At 60.0% G+C, this 17,943-nt stretch overlaps 3 protein-coding genes and 1 non-coding gene across 4 annotated transcripts; 3 read left to right on the top strand and 1 right to left on the bottom strand.

Moving 5' to 3' along the window:
• The first annotated feature begins 219 nt into the window (after positions 1-219).
• On the top strand, positions 220-5,110 carry RENBP (renin binding protein). The gene is made up of 11 exons (XM_088155068.1): positions 220-266; positions 610-706; positions 1,061-1,136; positions 1,214-1,289; positions 1,716-1,888; positions 2,258-2,497; positions 3,033-3,114; positions 3,474-3,649; positions 3,989-4,120; positions 4,694-4,781; positions 4,881-5,110. The coding sequence occupies exons 2-11, from the start codon at positions 612-614 to the stop codon at positions 4,967-4,969; spliced, it is 1,227 nt and encodes a 408-aa protein (XP_088011194.1). The 5' UTR covers positions 220-266; positions 610-611; the 3' UTR covers positions 4,970-5,110.
• An 892-nt stretch (positions 5,111-6,002) lies between these two features.
• On the top strand, positions 6,003-9,487 carry RPL10 (ribosomal protein L10). Its single transcript, XM_014893399.2, is given in 8 exon segments — positions 6,003-6,053; positions 6,196-6,240; positions 6,703-6,761; positions 6,852-6,959; positions 7,385-7,408; positions 7,411-7,522; positions 8,685-8,847; positions 9,219-9,487. Coding segments are annotated over 7 exon segments (642 nt in total). The 5' UTR covers positions 6,003-6,053; positions 6,196-6,217; the 3' UTR covers positions 9,372-9,487.
• On the top strand, positions 8,010-8,151 carry LOC148220573 (small nucleolar RNA SNORA70). The gene has a single exon (XR_015798734.1). It is a non-coding gene; the product is annotated as a small nucleolar RNA SNORA70 (small nucleolar RNA).
• A 361-nt stretch (positions 9,488-9,848) lies between the features above and the next one.
• On the bottom strand, positions 9,849-16,429 carry PDZD4 (PDZ domain containing 4). The gene is given in 11 exon segments (XM_088155069.1): positions 9,849-10,427; positions 10,463-11,336; positions 11,339-11,461; positions 11,910-12,002; positions 12,435-12,536; positions 13,080-13,142; positions 13,816-13,908; positions 14,487-14,561; positions 14,968-15,039; positions 15,041-15,235; positions 16,298-16,429. Coding segments are annotated over 11 exon segments (1,878 nt in total). The 5' UTR covers positions 16,358-16,429; the 3' UTR covers positions 9,849-10,299.
• Between the last annotated feature and the right edge of the window lie 1,514 nt (positions 16,430-17,943).

Raw genomic sequence — 17,943 nt, 5'->3', positions numbered from 1 at the left:
AAAAAAAGACATTTTTTTGGAGTAAAAGTTTAATGAAATTGCGGATTTTGGGGGGGGGGGTCTGGGTTTGGAGCTCCCAAATTTTGGGGTCTGGGGGGGATTTTAGGGGGGATTTGGCTGATCTGGATCCCCCGGTTTTGGGTCTGGGGGAAGTCCCGGTGTTTAGGGGGCGTGGCCATGTCGCGATAGGCGGGGCTAAGGAGGGGGCGTGGTCAGGAAGGGGGCGGGGCCTTGTCGCGAGGTCTCGTGACTGGGCAGAGGCCGCGGTGGGTCCGGAGGGGGGGGCGCGGTTTTGGGGACCCCAAAATGGGTCTGCGGGGGCTTTGGGGACCCCCAGGGCTGAGGGGGGGATTTTGGGAACCCCCACGGTGGGGTTTGAGGGGGGCAGAGAGGATTTTGGGGACCTCAGGGTGGGGCTGGGGGGGATTTTGGGGACCCTCATGGGGGTCTGGGGGGGCTGAGGGGACCCCCAGGGTCGGGGGGGGTTTGGGGGATTTAGGGGGAAATTAATAGGGGGGGGGGGGATTTAGGGAACTCCCCTGGCTGGGCTGAGGCGGGTCTGGGGTCCCACGGCTGGGTCTGGGGTCCCACGGGCCGCCCCCTCCCCAGCCATGGAGCAGCTCCGGGAGTGGCGGGGCCGCATCGCGGCCGAGCTGGACGCGGCCGTGGCGTTCTGGGAGCGGCACTCGCACGACCCCGAGCACGGGTGAGGGGGGACCCCCAAAAAAAAACCCCAAAAACACCCCAGAGACACCCCCGGGACCCCCAAGAGTGACCCCAGGACCCCCCAGATTTCCCAAGCATCCCCAAGGGTGACCCCCAAATAACCCTGAGACCCCCGAGTGCCCCCCACGGCCCCACCGGGCACTCTGAGGTCTGAGACCCCCAATTTTCTCCCCGAACTCGAGCCCAGGGCCACCAAGTGCCTCCCAAATTCCCAAAGGGGACCCCCAAGCGCCCCCCCACAAGACAGCCCGAGGTCTGGGACCCCCGAATTCCCCCCCAAGAACCCCCTGGGACCCCCAAATCCTCCACACCCACCCCCGTGTCCCCCCCCCAGGGGTTTCTTCTCCTGCCTCAGTCGCGACGGTTCCGTCTACGACGACACCAAATTCGTGTGGCTGCAGGGCCGCCAGGTCCGTGTGGGGCGGGGGGCGTGGGGCGGGACCCGGGGGGCTGCGGGGACCCCCCTGAAACCGCCCCGAACCCCCAGATCTGGGTCTATTCCCGCCTGTACCGGACCGTGCCCCGGTTCCGCCGGCCCGAACTGCTCGAGGCGGCGCGGAAAGGTGGGGAGGGGGGGAAATGGGGAGGGGGTCGGGGGGATATGTGGGGGGAAATGGGGGAAGGGCGGGGGGCTTTTGGGGGGGCGGTGGGGTGAGTTAGGGGGCAGATGGGGGCAGGGTGTGGGGTGGCAGTTCCGCCCTTTTTCCAACCCCCAATTTCCTCAAATTCCCATCAGAGACCCCAATTTCCCCCGAAATTCCCTGAAATTCCCCCAATTCCCTGAAATTCCCCCAAATCTCCCCAAATTCCCCTAAGTCCCCTCAAAGATCGCAGCGGCTGCAATTCCCGCTTTTGGCCACCAAGCGGCGCTGTCCCCATTGAGCTCTATGGGATTCCCCGTTCGGAGCTTTTTCCTTTTTCTCACCCCCAAATTCCTCCGAAATCGCCCCAATTTTGCCCGAAACCGCCGGAATTCGCCCCAATTTCAGCCGGGGAGTTCCTGCAGAGCCACGTGCGGCCGCTGCCCGGCTCCTCCCGCGCCGCCTTCGCGCTGAGCCGGGCCGGGCGCCCCGAGCGCCTCCAGCGCAGCTTCTACAGCGAAGCGTTCTGCGCGCTGGGGCTGGACGAGCTGGGCCGGGCGGCGGGGGAGCCCCGCTACCGGGTGAGACCCCTCCCCTAATTAACCACACCGGGACCCCTCCCCTAATTAACACTGAGAGCCCCGCTACCGGGTGAGACCCCTCCCCTAATTAACCACACCGGGACCCCTCCCCAAATTAACACTGAGAGCCCCGCTACCGGGTGAGACCCCTCCCCTAATTAACCACACCGGGACCCCTCCCCTAATTAACACTGAGAGCCGCGCTACCGGGTGAGATCATTCTCTCCCCCCGAAGCCCCCAGCCCCATTTCCCCCCCCCTCCAATCCCCCAGCCCCAATTCCCTCCCCCCGAAGCCCCCAGCCCCATTTCCCCCCAGCCCCATTCCCTCCCCCCGAAGCCCCCAGCCCCAATTCCCTCTCCCGTCGCAGGCCTGGGCCCGGGACTGGGCTCTGGCCGTGTGGGGCTGGGCCCGGGGGGCTCCCATGGAATTGGGGCGCCCCCGATTTTCGGGGACCCCCCCCCAGCAGGCGCTGGCCCAGCCCATGATGGTGCTCAAGGTGGGGCTGCAGCTTTGGGGGGACCCCCGGAGGGACCCCCAGAGCGAGCCCGACCCCGAGGCCGAGGCCATGGCGGAGTGGGGGGCGCGGCACGTGCTGATGCATCTGCAGGTACCCCCAAAAAACAGCCCGGGAACCCCAAAACTGCCCCAAAAATCATCCTGGAACCCCCAAAATCATCCTGGGACCCCAAAATTACCCCCAAAACAGCCCGGGAACCCCAAAACTGCCCCAAAAAACATCCTGGGACCCCCAAAATTACCCCCAAAACAGCCCGGGAACCCCAAAACTGCCCCAAAAAACATCCTGGGAACCCCCAAAACAGCCCTGGGACCCCCAAAACAGCCCTGGGGACACCGAAATCATCCTGGGACCCCAAAAATCAGCCCTGAGACCCCAAAATTATCCCAAAAATTAGCCTGGGACCCCAAAATTACCCCCAAAACAGCCCTGAGGACATCAAAAGCATCCTGGGACCCCAAAAAACAGCCTTGGGACCCCAAAAATCCCCCCCCGGGACCCCCAAACCCCAAATTTCTCCCCCCACAATCGCCCCCGGGGGCTCTTTCTCCCCACGAGCAGCCCCGGGGGCCCCCCCACCCCCAAATTTTGGGGTCCCCCCCTGACCGGGAATTTTGGGGGCCAGCGGGGGGACTCGGTGGTGCTGGAGAACGTCAGCCCCGAGGGGGGGGAGCTGCCGGGGAGCCTCGGGCGCCTCATGAACCCCGGTGAGGGGGACCCCAAAAATGGGGGGTGGTCCTGGTTTGGGCGGGGGGCCGGGGGTGGATCCCAAATTTGGGGGGAAATCCTGATTTCGGGAGGTTTGGATCCTGATTTTGGGGGGGGAATCATAATTTTGGGGGGTTTGATCCCAATTTTCGGGGGGGAAATCCTGATTTTGGGGGGGTTTGATACCAATTCTGGGGGGAAATCCCGATTTTTTGGGGGGAACCCAAACCTAAACCCCAATTTTGGGCTAGAAAACCCCATTTTTTTTGCTTTTTTCCCCCGATTTTTACTCTTTTTCCCCATTTTTTTCTCTCTTTCTCCCCAAATTTCTGCCCCCCGGATTTTGGGGGTGTCCCAGGCCACGCCCTGGAGGCGGCCTGGCTGCTGCTGGAGTTCTCGGGGCGCCGGGGGGACGCGGATTTGGGGGCTCGGGCGGTGGCAGCGCTGGTGGAGGGACCCCTAAAATGGGGCTGGGACCCCCAGCACGGGGGGATCTTCACCTTCCTGGACGCTGACGGGCACTGCCCCACACAGGTAACCCCAAAAATCCCACCTGGGGAGCTCCGAAATCCACAAAAATCCCCAAAAAATCCCACCTGGGACACCCAAAATTCACCAAAATTCTACCTGGGAACCCCCAAAATTCACTCAATATTCAAAAATCCGTTTTTTTTCCCAAATTCCCATTTTTTCCTCCCAAACCCCACCTGGAGTGGTCCATGAAACTCTGCAGGCCCCATTTCCCCCCAAATTTTCTCAGTTTAAGCCCATTTTTAACCCATTTAAACTCATTTTTAACCCATTTTATCTCGAATTTTCACTTTTTTCCCCCGTTTTTTTCCCAAATTCCCATTTTTTCCCCCAAACCTGCAGCTGGAGTGGTCCATGAAGCTCTGGTGGCCCCACGCCGAGGCCATGGTTGCCCTTTTGGCCGCCCAGCTCTTCCAGCCCCGGCCCAGTTTGATCTCCCAGTTCCTGCAGCTGGCCCAGTTCACCTTCGACAGGGTGGGGGAGGGGATTTTGGGGAAAATTTGGGGTTTGGGGGATATTGGGGGGATGCTTGGGGGTCCCTGGGGAGGGAAGTTGGGGGATTTGAGGGGGAATTTGGGGGAGAATTTGGGTTTTTTGGGGGGTAAAGGAGGAATTTGGAGGGGTCCTGGGAGGAATGGGGATATTGAGGAGATTTTTGGGGTCCCTGGGGAGGGGAATTTGGGGGGTCCTGAGGGCAAATTTGGAGTTTTGGTGTTTTGAAGGAGGGGATGCTGTGAAAATTGGGGGGGGGGGGTCCTGGGGGGGATTTGGGGTCTTGGGGTATCTGGGGAGCTCCCAGTTGGGGGGTGGGGGGGTCCCAAAAGGTTCCTAATTTGGGGTGGGGGTGCCCCCATTTGGGTGGAGGGATCCCCAAAACCTCCTTTAGGCCCAGGATTGAGATTCCGCCATTCCAGAAGATTTTGGGGGGGGTCTCCCTTTTAGAATCCCCAAATCTTTTTTTTGGGAGGGTGTGGGGGTCTCCCATATTTTGAGGAGGGGGTCTCACCCCCCTCTCCCCCTCCCCAAATTCCCCCCAAACCCCCCCAGTTCCGTGACCCCGAGCACGGCGAGTGGTTCGGGTACCTGAACCGCGACGGCTCCGTGGCGCTTTCCATCAAGGGGGGGCCCTACAAAGGTGGGTCTGGGGGCTCTGATTTTGGTGAGGGGGGCTTCAGAAATGGGGGTTTTCCCTCACGTTTCCCGTTTTTCCCCCGTTTTTGCCCCGTTTTTCCAGGTTGTTTCCATGTGGCGCGGGCGCTGCTGATGTGTGAGGAGATGCTGGGCGCCATCTTGGAAAGGGAGGGGGCGGCTCAAGATAAATAAATTTATTTTATTTATCCTTCCCCTTTAATAAAGTTAGGGACCCCCAGCCCCAAAAAAAACCCCTTCGAATTAAGCTGAGACCACAGTAATGCAAATAAAATGGATACAAATTCAAAATAAAAACTCATATAAAGGCAAAAATCCGCACTGCATTCATGGGACGCCCCCCTCAAAAAAATCAGGGTGGGACGCCCCAAAAAGCTGAAAACATCGTCTCAAAATCCCCCTAAAAAATCGCTACAAAATCACCTCAAAAATCCCCCCACAATAGGCACAAAATCCCCCCAAAATTGCCTCAAAACAGAATCACCACAAAATCCTCAATGCCCCCCAAAAATTCCCCCTAAAAAAATCCCCCAATAATTCCCAAGAATTTCCTGTACCCCCCCAATTAACCTGTATCTGACCCCCACGCAAAAATCCTCCAGTCTTTCCCTCAGAAATTCCCAAAATTCCCCAAATTCTCCTTTTCCCGCCCAAAATTCCCCTTCCCTTTTGCCCATACTCAAAATGGCGGCGCTCGCACGACCCCGAGCATGGCTGAGGGGGGGACCCCCAAAAACACCCCCGGGACCCCCGAGTGACCCCGCCCTTTATGTAAATTACATGCAAATACAGCCATGACAGCCCCGCCCCTATGGTAAAATATGCAAACAAGGCGGGGCAATGTAAATAAAGATCGCTTCACAGAGCGCCACCAGTCAGCACCTGTGGCCTCACTGCGCCTGCGCCGTCTCCACCCGCGCGCTCTGATTGGCCGCTCCTCTCCTCTCTATGGCGGCCGAGCTCGCCGGAGCGGCTCCTTCCGTCTCTATGGCAGCCGCTCGCTCCCGCGGCCTTGCCGAGGCCTCGCCGCGGCTTTCCCGGTCCCCTCACACCTCCCGTGCTGCCAAAACCCCGCGCTTCCCCTTCAGCACACCTGCAGCGCCCTCTGGCGCCATCTCCGCTGCCCCTCGTTGAGTCATCCAGGGCGGCCGGAGCGCCACCGGAAGTTGAGGGCGCTACCGGAAGTACGCACGTGCTATAAAAGCAGCGCGCAGGCGCCCGCGGCCTAGCCCGCGGCCTCTTTCGGGCGCTCGGCGAGGTCGGAGCGGCGCGTGGGGGGCGGGCGGGTTCGGGCTGGGCCCGGCGTGGCTTTGGGGTTTTTTTGGTTTTTTTTTAAGGGTTTTTAGGATTTTTTTGGGGTCCCCACCGTCCCCAATCCGTCCCGTTTTGTTCCTCTACAGGTTCCCAGGCCTCGGAGCCGCCATGGGCCGCCGGCCGGCACGATGGTGAGAGGCGTGACGTCATTGCGGAGGGGGAAGCGTGACGTTTCCAGCCGCTGTGACGTCACTGGGGGGGGTTTTAAAGGGTCTGGGGTCGTCATGGGGGTGTTGAAAATGGAAATATTTAGGGGTCAAATGATTTGGGAGCGTTAAAAGTGGAATATTTGCTTAAAATGGATCTGGGGAGACGTCTTGAGTGGGTTAAAAATTGAATATTTGGGGTTTATAAGGATCTGGAGGGTTAAGAAAAGGAGTTTTGTGGATTTAAAGGGGTTTGGGGTCTTCAGGGTGAGACTCGGGGGATTTTTAGGGATCAGTTTTGAGATTTGGGGAAGTTTTTTTGGATCAGTTTTGGGGATTTTTTTTTGGGATCGACTTTTGGGATTTTTCAGGATCTATTTTGCGGGATTTTTCGGATCAGTTTGGGATTTTTTGAGATTTTTTTAACCCTTCTTTCGCCCTTCTCAGTTACCGCTACTGCAAGAACAAACCCTACCCCAAATCCCGCTTCTGCCGCGGTGTCCCCGGTGAGTCCCGACCCCCCCCCCCCAAAAAAAACCCAAAAAAATCCTCCCCCCAAAAAATCCTCCCCTGACCCTTCCGGGTCTCGCCCCCAGACCCAAAAATCCGAATTTTCGATTTGGGGCGGAAAAAGGCGAAAGTGGATGAGTTCCCCCTGTGCGGACACATGGTATCGGACGAGTACGAGCAGCTGAGTTCCGAGGGTAAAAACCGCGATTTTGGGGAATTCGGTTTTTTTGGGGGATCCTTAAAAAGTCGGGGTGATGCCGGGGGTTTGGGAGTTTTTTTTTTGGACCATTTCAGGGAGTTTTGGGAGGATTTGAGGGAGATTTTGGGGTCTTCATGAGTTTTGAGAGGTTTTTGGGGGAGGTTGGGAATTATTTGGGGGATTTTGGGGAGGATTTTAAGGCGTTTTGAGGGGTTTGGGGAGCATTTGGGGGGTTTTTTTTGGGAGGGTTTGGGACCCCTGGGTGAGTGGGATGAGTTTGGCTCCAAGGGTCAAGGGGGATTTTTGGGGTAGAAATCCCAAATTTTCCCCAAAACCCCTCGAATTTCGGGTGCCGTCTCCTGGGGGGGGGGGGGGGTCCTGTCGGTTTGGGGAGGGGTCCTGACGCCCCCGCCCGCCCAGCGCTGGAGGCCGCGCGGATCTGCGCCATAAATACATGGTGAAGAGCTGCGGCAAGGACGGCTTCCACATCCGCGTGCGCCTGCACCCCTTCCACGTCATCCGCATCAACAAAATGCTCTCGTGCGCCGGCGCCGACAGGTCCGGGGTCCCCGAAATCCTGGGGGGGTCCCCGAAATCCTGGGGGGGGTCCCCGAAATCCTGGGGGGGTCGTTGGAGTTTTGGGGGGGGTTCCCAAAATTGAAAGGGAAAAGTTTCTGGGCTGGGTCATGGAAAGGTCGCCCTGAATTGGGGGTGTCCCAAAATTTGGAGGAGTTCCCAAAATCCTGAGGGGGGGGTCCCTGAAACTTCAAGATGTCCAGATTAATTAATTTTTGGATACTCCCATTAATTCCAGGCTGTCTCCATTAATGTTGGGGGTGCTTCCATTAATTAATTAATTTGGGGATGTCCCCACCATTTTAGGGAGCTCCCTCATTAGTTTTGTGGTGTCCCCATTAATTTCAGGGTTATTAATTATAGTAATAAATTATTTCAGGGTTTTATTGATTTTGGGGTGCCCCCATCAGTTTACTGGTGTCCCCCCCATTTTAGGGGTGCCCCATTAATTAGCTGGGAGTTAATTATCCCGCAGTTAATTAAGCCGGCCGTGGCCCCTCCCCCGTGGGGTCCCGGCGTGCACTGGCTGCGCACAGAGACCCCTCCCCCCCGGCTGTGTAGGGACCCCTCCCCAACCTGGGGGGGCACCCAAAGGGGCCGGGGGGACAAAATTGTCCTGGGGGCTCCAAAAATGACCTGGGGGGTTAAAAAATTGTCCTGGGGGGCAAAAAATCATCCTGGAGGGTGCAAAAAATCGCCTTGGGCACAGAAGTTGTTCTGGGGGGCTTCAAAATTAATCCAAATCCAAAATTAATCTAAAATCCCAAAAAATAATCCATTTTTTTGGGGAGGGTCCAAAAAATTTTCCTGGGGCACAAAATCGTCTTTAGGATGGGTCTAGGAGCTTAAAATCCCCCTGGGGACACAAAATTCTGCTTTGGGGATATGAGACCCCCCCCTTCCCCCCGCCTTGAAATAGGGCTGGGGTCTCCAGGGGCGTTCCCCTCACAGACCCCTCCCCAATTTCTCATTCCCAGATTCCAGACTGGGATTTTGGGGGGATTTTTGGGGTTCCCGCTCCCCACTTTTCATGGACGTCGGTTACAAAACTCCTTCTGTAAATGGGTCTGGGGTCTCCAGGGAGGTTTGGGGTTGGGTCTGGGGTCTCCGCCGTGCTGACCCCTCCCCAATTCCGCGTTCCCAGGCTCCAGACCGGGATGAGAGGCGCCTTTGGGAAGCCGCAGGGCACGGTGGCCCGGGTTCACATCGGCCAGGTCATCATGTCCATCCGCACCAAGGCCCAGAACAAGGAGCACGTGGTGGAGGCGCTCAGGAGAGCCAAGTTCAAATTCCCCGGGCGCCAAAAGGTACCTGGGACACCCCGAAAAATCGGGGGATTGGGAAGTTGTGGGGTGCCCCAAAATTTGTAGGGTTGGGGGGGTAAAAAGTGAAGGGAGGAGGTTCTGGGAGGGTTCACGTTGAGGTTTTTGGGGTGCCAGAAGGTTCTGGGATCTGGAAACCCCCAGATTTTTTATTTTGAGGGGGTTTTGGGGTCCCCCCAAATCCACATCTCTTTAACAAATTGGGGTTTGCCAAAACGGGGGGACCCAAAGAGATCAAACTTCAAACAAGGACCAAAAAAACCTTGAAATAATTGGGATGGGAGACCTGGAAGCCCTGGAATTTTTTCTCTTGGGGTTTTTGGGCTCCCCCTGAGCGATTTTTGGGGTTCCCCCAGATCCACATCTCCAAGAAATGGGGGTTCACCAAGTTCAACGCCGACGCCTTCGAGGAGATGGTGGCCCAGAAGCGCCTGATCCCCGACGGCTGCGGGGTCAAGTACGTCCCGTCCCGGGGACCCCTGGATCGCTGGAGGGCCCTGCACGCCTGAACCCCCCAAAAATCCCCCCAAAAAACCCTCCGGGACCTCCCAAAAGCCGCGAGGATTTGGAGGGGCCCGGGTGGGTTTGGGGGGTGTCGGTGGAATAAAGAGATTTTTGTTCCCTCGCTGGTGGCACCGTTTGGGATTTTGGGGTGGTCATGGGGTCCCCAAAGTTGCAGGGATGAAAAGGGGGGAGGGTCCCCAAATTTTGGGGTATTTTTAGAAGTCCCAGGAGGGGTTGGAAGAATCGGGGGGTCCCCAAATTTTGCCGGTCTGGTTTTTGGGCTGGAGGGGGGCTCAGGAAGGTGGGGGACGTTTGGAACTTCCCAAATTTTGTCCCTCTGGTTTTTTTTTTTTTTTTTTTTTTTTTCGGGAGGGGGGGTGGTGTCTCCAAGCTTTGCCACCCCTCTCAATTTGTTTTTGGGGGGTCCCCAGTATTTTCCACACTTCTCCCCAAAACACGAGGCAGCACAAAAAGGGGTGAAATGAGTAAAAACGAGGTTTTCTTGTTTTTCCTTCATTCCCAAATTCGGCCCCTCCCCCCCCGACAGACACAGACAGAGGTGGGGGAGGGGAGAACACGCTGGGGGGAGGGGGGGCACCCCAGGATTTTTGGGGTGGGGGTGGGGTGGGGTCAGTCCAGGACTGTTCTGTTGCCCTGGGGTGAAGGGAGGAGGTGACAAAAATGTAAAAAAACCCTGAAAAAACCCTAAATAACCCCAAACTAAGCACGGCCACAGACACGACGATGGGGGGGGAGGGGACAAGGGGGGGGTGACGCCCCCTCCTCACCTTGTGCTTGAGGCGGGGGGAGGGGGGGGACAAAGGGGACACAGAGACACCCCCGGGAGGGGACAGCGCTGGGGAGGAGGAGGGAGGAGGAATTTTGGGGGGTGTGGGGGGGGAGGTCACGTTGTCCCCGATGTCCCCGCGGGTGTCACACGGTGGTGACCGAGAGCAGCGGGTGCTCCAGGCGCCCCCCGTGCTGCGCCAGCATCATCTCCTGGATCGTCACCCAATTATCCAGGATGCGGCGGCTCCTCTTGCGCAGCCCCGCCGCGACCCCTGCCCGTGCTGCGGGGGCTGCGGGGGCTCCGCGCTGCTCGAGGCCGCTCCGAGCCCGGCCTGGGGCTCTGCCCGGCCCTGCAGCAACAATTCCCGGCGTCTGCGCTGCTCCCGAGCCCTCGCCAGGTGCTGCTTGCGCTGCTCGCGGCTCCAATAGCGCCCCGTTTTCAACTCGCTCCTCGCGTCATCATCGGTGGAACCGCCGCGTTCTTCCAGGATTTTAATCGCCCGCGCTTTAAGCAGCCGGTCCCGACCGGGTCGTTTGCCACGAGAAGCTTTGGAGGCGGCCGGGGGTGCCGGCGGCGCGGGGGGAGCGGGTCCGAGCGCGGCTCGGAGCAGCAGCGGGGAGCTGCGGGAGCTCTCGCCGCTGTTGTAGGCGCTGGTGCTGTCGCGCTCCGGAGCTTCGGCGATATCGGCCAAAGGACCCTCGACCCCCGGGCGGGGGTCGCGCCAGGCCCGGCGGCCTCGCTCGCGGAGCCTCTCGAGCTGCTGGGCCCTCAGCAGGTGCCGACATTTGAATTCCAGGTGCCGCAGCTCCTCCTCCAGCCGCGCCAGCTCCGCTCTGCCCGCGGCTCCCGCTCCGCGCAGCGCTCGGTAGCGCCGCAGCTCCGCTGGGCTCAGGGCGGGCAGCGGCGGCGAGGGCGAGCCCGGGAACCCCGCTCCTAATCCCGCTCCTAATCCCGGCCCTAAACCCGCTCCTAACCCCGCTTCCAGCCCCGCTCCGCGCCGTCCGCTCGCTCCGCTTCCGGCTCTTCCGCCGACCCGCAGCTGGAGCCGGAGCCGGTCCGCGCGGCCGCGCCTCCAGCGCCGGGTTTTGCGTGCAGCCGGGGCTGGTTTTGGGGTGAATTTTGGGGATTTTGGGGGTCCCGGCGGGGCGGGGGGGGCCGTGGCGGTGCGGGGGGTCCCTCGCCAGCCTCCTCGCCCAGCAGATCGTGCTCCGAGCTCTCCTCGTTGCGCGTGGACTCGTCCGTGCGCCCCACGCCGCTGTCGGGCTCGGCCCCGCGGCCCCCTCCGGGCGTGGCCGGGCTGGGCGGCTGCGAATTTGGGGAGGGGGCGTCAGGGCAGGGACCCCAAAACAATCCCAGACCCAGGCCCTCCTTCTAACCCTTATCCCTCCAGGACCCCTCCCCCGATTCCCTCCCAGCATCTTCTCCTCGCCCTTGGAATCCCCCAGACCCATTTTTAACTCCCCCAACTCAATTTTTCCCCATTTTCCCGCTTCTCAAAAACCACCGCTCCCCCATTTTTAACCCTCCCTCCCCATTTCCCCCCCTCCAGACCCTCCCCACTCATTTGGAATCCCCCAGACTCATTTTAACCCCTACATTCCAATTTTCCCCCCTCCCATTTTTCTCCCACCCAATTTCCATTTTTCCCCTATTTTTGACCCCGTCCCCATTTTGCCCTCATTTGTCCCTCCCCAATTCCCATTTTTTCCCATTCCTCCCCCCACCCAATTCCCATTTTTTCCCCATTTTTCACCTGCCCGGGAGGGGTCCAGGCCCCCCTGAGCTCCCCCTCCTCATCAGATCCGAACTCATCCAGGAAATCCTCGCGGTCGCTGTCCTTCCATCGCTGGGGGAGGGGCGTCAGGGACCACCCAAAATCCTCCGGGACCCCCCCCCCGGGACCCCTCCCCAATTTCAGATCCCTCCAAACTCCCCTCTCCCCCAGATCAATGAATTTTGGCTCCTTTTCCTTCATCCTGGTGCCCCCAGACTCCCAAAAATTCCCCTCAGATCCCCTCTGGACCCCCCCAAAAAGATTCGAGACCCCCCCCCCAAATTTTGGGAGACGCCCCAGGACCCCTCCCCAATTTCCCAACCCTCCCAAACTCCTCTCCCTTCCCAAATTCCCCACCTCAATCATCTCTGCCTCCTTTTTTTTCACCTTTGCTGCCCCCAAACTCCCCAAAATTCCCCCCAAACCTCCCCAGATCCCCTCTGGACCCCCCAAAAAGACTCGGGACCCTCCCCCAAATTGTGCGGACCCCCCCAGGGCGCCCACCTGGCTCTCGGGCCGTGCCAGCAGCAGGGAGATGTTGGTTTGCTGCTCACGGGTCAGGAAGGCCACGGCCTCTTCCCGGTCCTGGATCTCCACCCCGTTGATCTGGGAATTTGGGGAGGGGTCAAAGTGGGGGGGGAGACCCCGTGAACCCCCCCCCCCAAAAATAAAGGTAATGGGGAAGGTGTGGGGAAAAAGGTTTGGGGGCGGACGGAGGATTTTTTGGGGGTTTAGGGGTTTTTTGCGGGGTTTTTAGGGTTTTTCTTAAGGGAGGTTTTTTTGGGGTGGTGGGGGGGATTTGGGAGATCCTGGAGGGGTTTTAGGGTGTCCTGAGGGGGATTTTTTGGGTGGGGTGGCCCTTTGGCGAGGTTTTGGGGGTCCTGGAGGAGTTTTGGGGGTTTTCTGAGGTGTCCTGGGGGGTCTTTCTGGGGTTGAGGGGTCCCAAAACCTCCTCCAACTCCCCCCATTACCCCCCCACGCAAAAATCCCCAAATTTTCCCCCCAACCCCAAAAAGACCCCCCCAAAAAGCACCCGAAGACCCTTTTGAACCCCCCAAAACACTCTGGGGACCCCCCAAATCCAACCCACCCCCCCCAGATCCAGAGCCCCGTTCCAGGACCCCCCGAATTCTCCCCCCAAAATCCCACCTGGACGATCCGGTCGCCCTCCCGGATCCGCCCGTCCTTGGCTGCGATGCTGTTGGGGTTCACCTGACAGGGGGAGGGGCAATAAAAGCCCAAATTTTGGGGGGGTCCCCGTAATTCTGGGAGGGGTCTCTTACCTTTAACCCCCCCCCACAGGACCCTCCCAGTAAATTCCCAAATCTCCTTTTACAGGGATTTTTTTTTTTATTTAATATTTGGGGATTTTTTTTTCCAGTTTTTGGGGGGATTTAAAAAAAAAAAAATTTTTTTTTTTAACTTTTAGGGATTGTTATTTTTTTGGGTTTTTTATAATTTTATGGGGATTTAAAAAAAAAATGGGGTTTTTTTTGGGGATTACTTTAAAATGTTTTGGGATTTTTTAAAAAATTTTTTTGGATTTTTTTGGTGATGTTATGGGGATTTTTGGGGGAGTTTTTACCCCCCCTTTCCCCCACCACCCAAGACACCCCAAAAGTGAGATCCCCAAATATTCGGGGGGGGTCTCTGCCCCTTTTCTTCCCACCCCGAACCATTTTTGTGCCTCTCAGTAAGCCCTGAACCCCCTTTTTTTGGGATATTTGTTGGTTTGCTTTTTTTTTTTTAGGATTTTGGGGGATTTTTTGGGGATTTTTTTTCGGATTTCTTGGGCTTTTTTTTTGAGGTTTTTTTTTTCTGGGTTTTTGACTCCCCCCAACCCCACAAGACCCCTCCCCAAAATTAGGGACCCCCCCCCCCAGACCTCCCCCACGTAGATCCCGGGGTCCTCCTCGCCGTCCGTGCGGTAGCAGACGGTGATTCCCAGTTTGTGACTGGTTTTGTACAGCTCCACCTCCTGGGAGGGTGGGGAGGGGTCAGGGGGACCCCCAGAACCCCCCCAAAAACCCCCCCAATCCCCCAGGACCCCTGCCCAATTTCCAGCCCTTCCTCGACTCCCCTCTCCTCAAAAAAAATTCAGTTTTGGCGCCATTTGTTTGGCTCCCAAACTCCCTAAAATTCGCCCCAAACCCCCCCAAAAAGGCTCAAGAGCCCCCCCCCAAAAAATCCAGGACCCATCCCAGGACCCCTCCCCAATTTCCAGCCCTCTCCTCAACTCCCCCCTCCCCAAAAATTCGGAGTTTTTTTCAATTCTGGGGATCCCAAACTCCCTAAATCTTCCCAAATCCCCCTAAAAAGATTCAAGACCTCCCCCAAAAAGATTCAGGACCCCCTCCCATAAAATCTCGGGGCCACCCCCAGACCCATCCCTAATTTCCCTCCCCCCTCCCCAAAAACCTGGATTTTTTTTTCAATTCTGGGGGCCCCAAATCCCCCAAATTCCCCCCAGATTCCCTTCAACCCCCCCCCAGAAAGATTCAGGAACCTCCCCCCCCCCCCGAAACCTCCCCAGCCCCTCCCCCTCGGGACCCCCACCTCATATTCCAGCTCCTCGGGCGCTCGGGCTCCCCCAAATCCGTGGGATCGAAATAATCCTGGGGGAGGGGGGGCCTGGGGGGCCCCAAAAAATGTTGGGGGGGGCGATCACAGAGTGGGGGGAGGGGTCCCCCAAAAGTTTGGGGGGGTTTAAATGGTGGGGGGAGCTCAAAAAAGGTCCTTGAAGGGCTTTGGGGGACACTGGAGGGTGGAACACCCCAGAAATGGGTCTGGGGGGGTCCCCAAGGATTTCGGGGGGGAGTCCAAGGCCCAAGGGGGGGTCCCCAAGGAGTTCGGAGGGGGATCTGGGGGCTCCCCAAGGATTTGGGGGGGGGGGGTCTTGGGGAGGGTCCAAGGGACAAGGACGGGGTCCCCAGGGATATGGGGAGGGTCTGGGGGCTCCCCAAGGATCTGGGGGGGGGTCTCCAGGGATCTGGGGGTGCCCGGGGTCCCCCCCACCCCCCCGTGCCCCCCCACTCACGGCTCGGCCCCCCCCAGGCGGCTCTCGAAGCTGATGTCGGTCTGGGTGCCGCTGTCCACCAGCCCCCCCACAATGATGGGTGGGGGTCCCGGGCCGCCCCCTCCTCCCCCCCATGTTGGGGGTGTGGGGGTGGGGGGGATGATCCCCCCCAAACCGGGCTGAGGCGGGGGGCGACCCCCCCGGGGCTCCTCCTCAGCACCTGCAGCACCAGCGGCTCCTTGGAGCCCCCCCGGGGACCCCCCCGGCGCGACCCCTCCTTCCCGCTCACCTGGGGGGGGGGAGGGGAGGGGGTCAGGACCCCTCCTCAAATTCCCCTCCCCCCCCCACCCCCCACGGGGGTCCCCATTGTCCCAAATCCCTCCCCCAAACCCAACACCCCCTCCCCAAATTCAGCCGCACCCCTCGCGACCCCAGACCCCCCCAATCCCCCCCAGATCCCCCCCCCCAGAGCCTTCCCAAAGCCCCCCCGAGCCCCCGCCCACCCCTCCATTGTCTGAGCTCGCCCGGAAGCAGCGGGCGTGGTTGCCATGGCAACAGTGGGGCGGGACACCCCCCCCCCCCCAAAGACCCCCCCCCAATTTGGGTGCTGGACGCCCCCAAACTGCCCCTGAAGCCCCCAGACCACCCCCCTCACCTGTGCCACCCCTCCCCCCCTCTTTTTACCTGACCTGGACCCTCCCCCCATCTGCGCCCCTCCCCAAATTGTGCCCCCCACCTTTACTCGTCCCACCCCCCCACAAGACCCCCCCTAAGCCCCTAGACCCCTCCCCAAATTATCCCCCTTTACCTGTCCCCCTTCCCCCATTCCGTCCCCTACAACCCCCAAGCCCCCAGACCCAATTCGCCCCCATCTCCGAGCCCCCTTCCCCAATTCCCGGCTCTGCAGCCCCCAGACCCCTTTCCTTTCAACCCCCCCATTCATTCCCCTGTCGCCCCCAGACCCATTTCCCTTCTCTCCCTCCCATCCTGGTACCTGCAGCCCCAGAGCCCCCAGACCCATTTCCTTTAACCCTCCCCCCAGTTCCGACAGCCTCTCCATTCATTCGCCCCCAGACCCATTTACCTATCCCTCTCCCCATTATCCCCCTCCCCATTTATCCTCCCTTAGCCCGGTACCTGCAGCCCCCTCCTCATTTACTCCCATTCATTCTCCCTGCAGCCCCCTCCCCATTTTCCCTCAGCCCGGTACCTGCCGCCCTCTCCCCATTTGCTCCTATTCATTCTCCCTCACGCCCCCTCCCCATTTACCGCATTCACTCTCCCTGCAGCCCCCTCCCCATCGACCCCCATTCATCTCCCCCTCCCCACATTTCCCCCCGCATCCCGGTACCTGCAGCATCACCCGGTGCTGCTCCTCCGGTTTCTGCACCACGCACATGTTGCAGCCCATGGCGGGACCCCCCCCTCACCTGCGACCCCCCCCTCACCCCCGGGGACCCCCCCCGCCCCCTCCTCAGCCTCGCCCCCCTCGCTCGGGGGGGCGGCAGCGCCCGCCCCGCGCCCCCCCCCCGGCCCCCATGGCGGCCTCGGGGCCGGGGGCTCGGGGGCGGCTCCGGGATCGGTTCCGCGGCCCGGGCGCGGCTCCCCCCGGGGGCCGGGGTTGTTGGTTCCGGTTCTGGTTCTGGTTCTGGTTCCGGTTCCGGCTCCGGTTCCGGCCGGCTCGGGCCGGTCCGGCCGCGGTGGCGGCGGCCGTGAGGGGAGGGGGCGTGGCCAAGCCGTGAGGGGGGAACGGGCGTGGTTACAAACGAGAGTGGGCGTGGCCAATGTGGGTGTGATCGGGCGTGGAGGGGGCGTGGTCGATGCAAATATGAGTGGGCGGAGTCAATGCGGGCGGGGCTGAGTTAAGGGGTGTGGTCAAACTCGCACCCCCTTTTGTGAAGCCCCGCCCACTCTTCGAGGCCACGCCCACGGCACCCCCAGCGCAGCGCGGACCCCAAAGACCCCCAGAGACCCCCCCATTGACCCTATAGCCCCCCAAACCCCCCCTCATAGCCCCCCCCCGACCCCCTATAGACCCCTATAACCCCCCGTCATCCCCTAAAGCCCCCCCATCTGCTATACACCGCCTATAGCCCTCCCGTCCCCTATGGACATCCCAAATCATCCCCTATAGCCCCCCTATAACCCCCTACAGACCCCCCCATCCGCAATAGATCCCCTATAGCCCCCCCATCCGCTACTGCCCCCCTTGAACCCCTATAGGCCCCATAGTCCCCCATAACCCCTACAGATCCCCTATAGCCCCTATATCCCAAATCACCCCCAGCCATTTCCCGGCAGTTCTTTCTTTATTTTGGGGGCTTTCCCCCCTCTTTTTTTTTTTTTTTTTTGTAATTTTTGGGGAATTTTTAGCGTTTTTTGCTCCGCGTGGTTTTGTCGATTTTTGGTCGGGGAGGAGGGGAGGGATCACACGTGGGGGGAGGGGGGGGTCACACGAGGTGGGGGGAGGGGCTCGGCTGCCGTTTTCTGGGGGGCCCTTTGGACCGGATTTTTTCAGCTTCTTTTTCCCAAAAAAAAAGGGGATTTGGGGACGGGGGGGGGGAGGGGCACTGCACACACTGGGGGAGGGGCTACAAAGCTACGACACAGCGCGGGGGGGGGGGCGCGGGGGGCGTTGGGGTGGAGACCCCTCCGTGGGGAGGGGATTTTGGGGGGAAAATTGGGGGGATTTTGGGGTTCAGACAACCCCTCCATGGAGGGGGTTGGGGGAGGGTTTCTGGGGGTGTTTTGGGGTAGGGACCCCCTCACCGGATGGGGCGTGGGGGGATTTGGGGGGGCTCGGGAGGGTTCTGGGGTTCGGGGGGAGTTCGGGGGGATTTTGGGGTGCAGAGGGGGGCTCAGGGTGCAGACCCCCCCCATCGGCTCGTGTGAGGTTGCCAAGGCCGCGCCGTGAGATGCATTCAGAAATGGGGGGGGGGGGCGGGGGGGGGGGGCGTTGGTGGGACCACCCCCCTCAAAGAACAACCCCCAGAGATA

Source organism: Sturnus vulgaris, chromosome 34, assembly GCF_052056855.1.
Source record: "Sturnus vulgaris isolate bStuVul1 chromosome 34, bStuVul1.hap1, whole genome shotgun sequence".
NCBI classification, from domain to species: domain Eukaryota; kingdom Metazoa; phylum Chordata; class Aves; order Passeriformes; family Sturnidae; genus Sturnus; species Sturnus vulgaris.
This window is presented reverse-complemented; position numbering and strand designations above follow the sequence as displayed.

Bases quoted from the DNA above. Each gene is read 5' to 3' on its own strand.
- RENBP (XM_088155068.1), top strand. From the start codon at position 612: ATGGAGCAGCTCCGGGAGTGGCGGGGCCGCATCGCGGCCGAGCTGGAC. The intron at 707-1,060 runs GTGAGGGGGGAC...TCCCCCCCCCAG, and splicing joins TCGCACGACCCCGAGCACGG to GGGTTTCTTCTCCTGCCTCA. The intron at 2,498-3,032 runs GTACCCCCAAAA...TTTGGGGGCCAG, and splicing joins ACGTGCTGATGCATCTGCAG to CGGGGGGACTCGGTGGTGCT.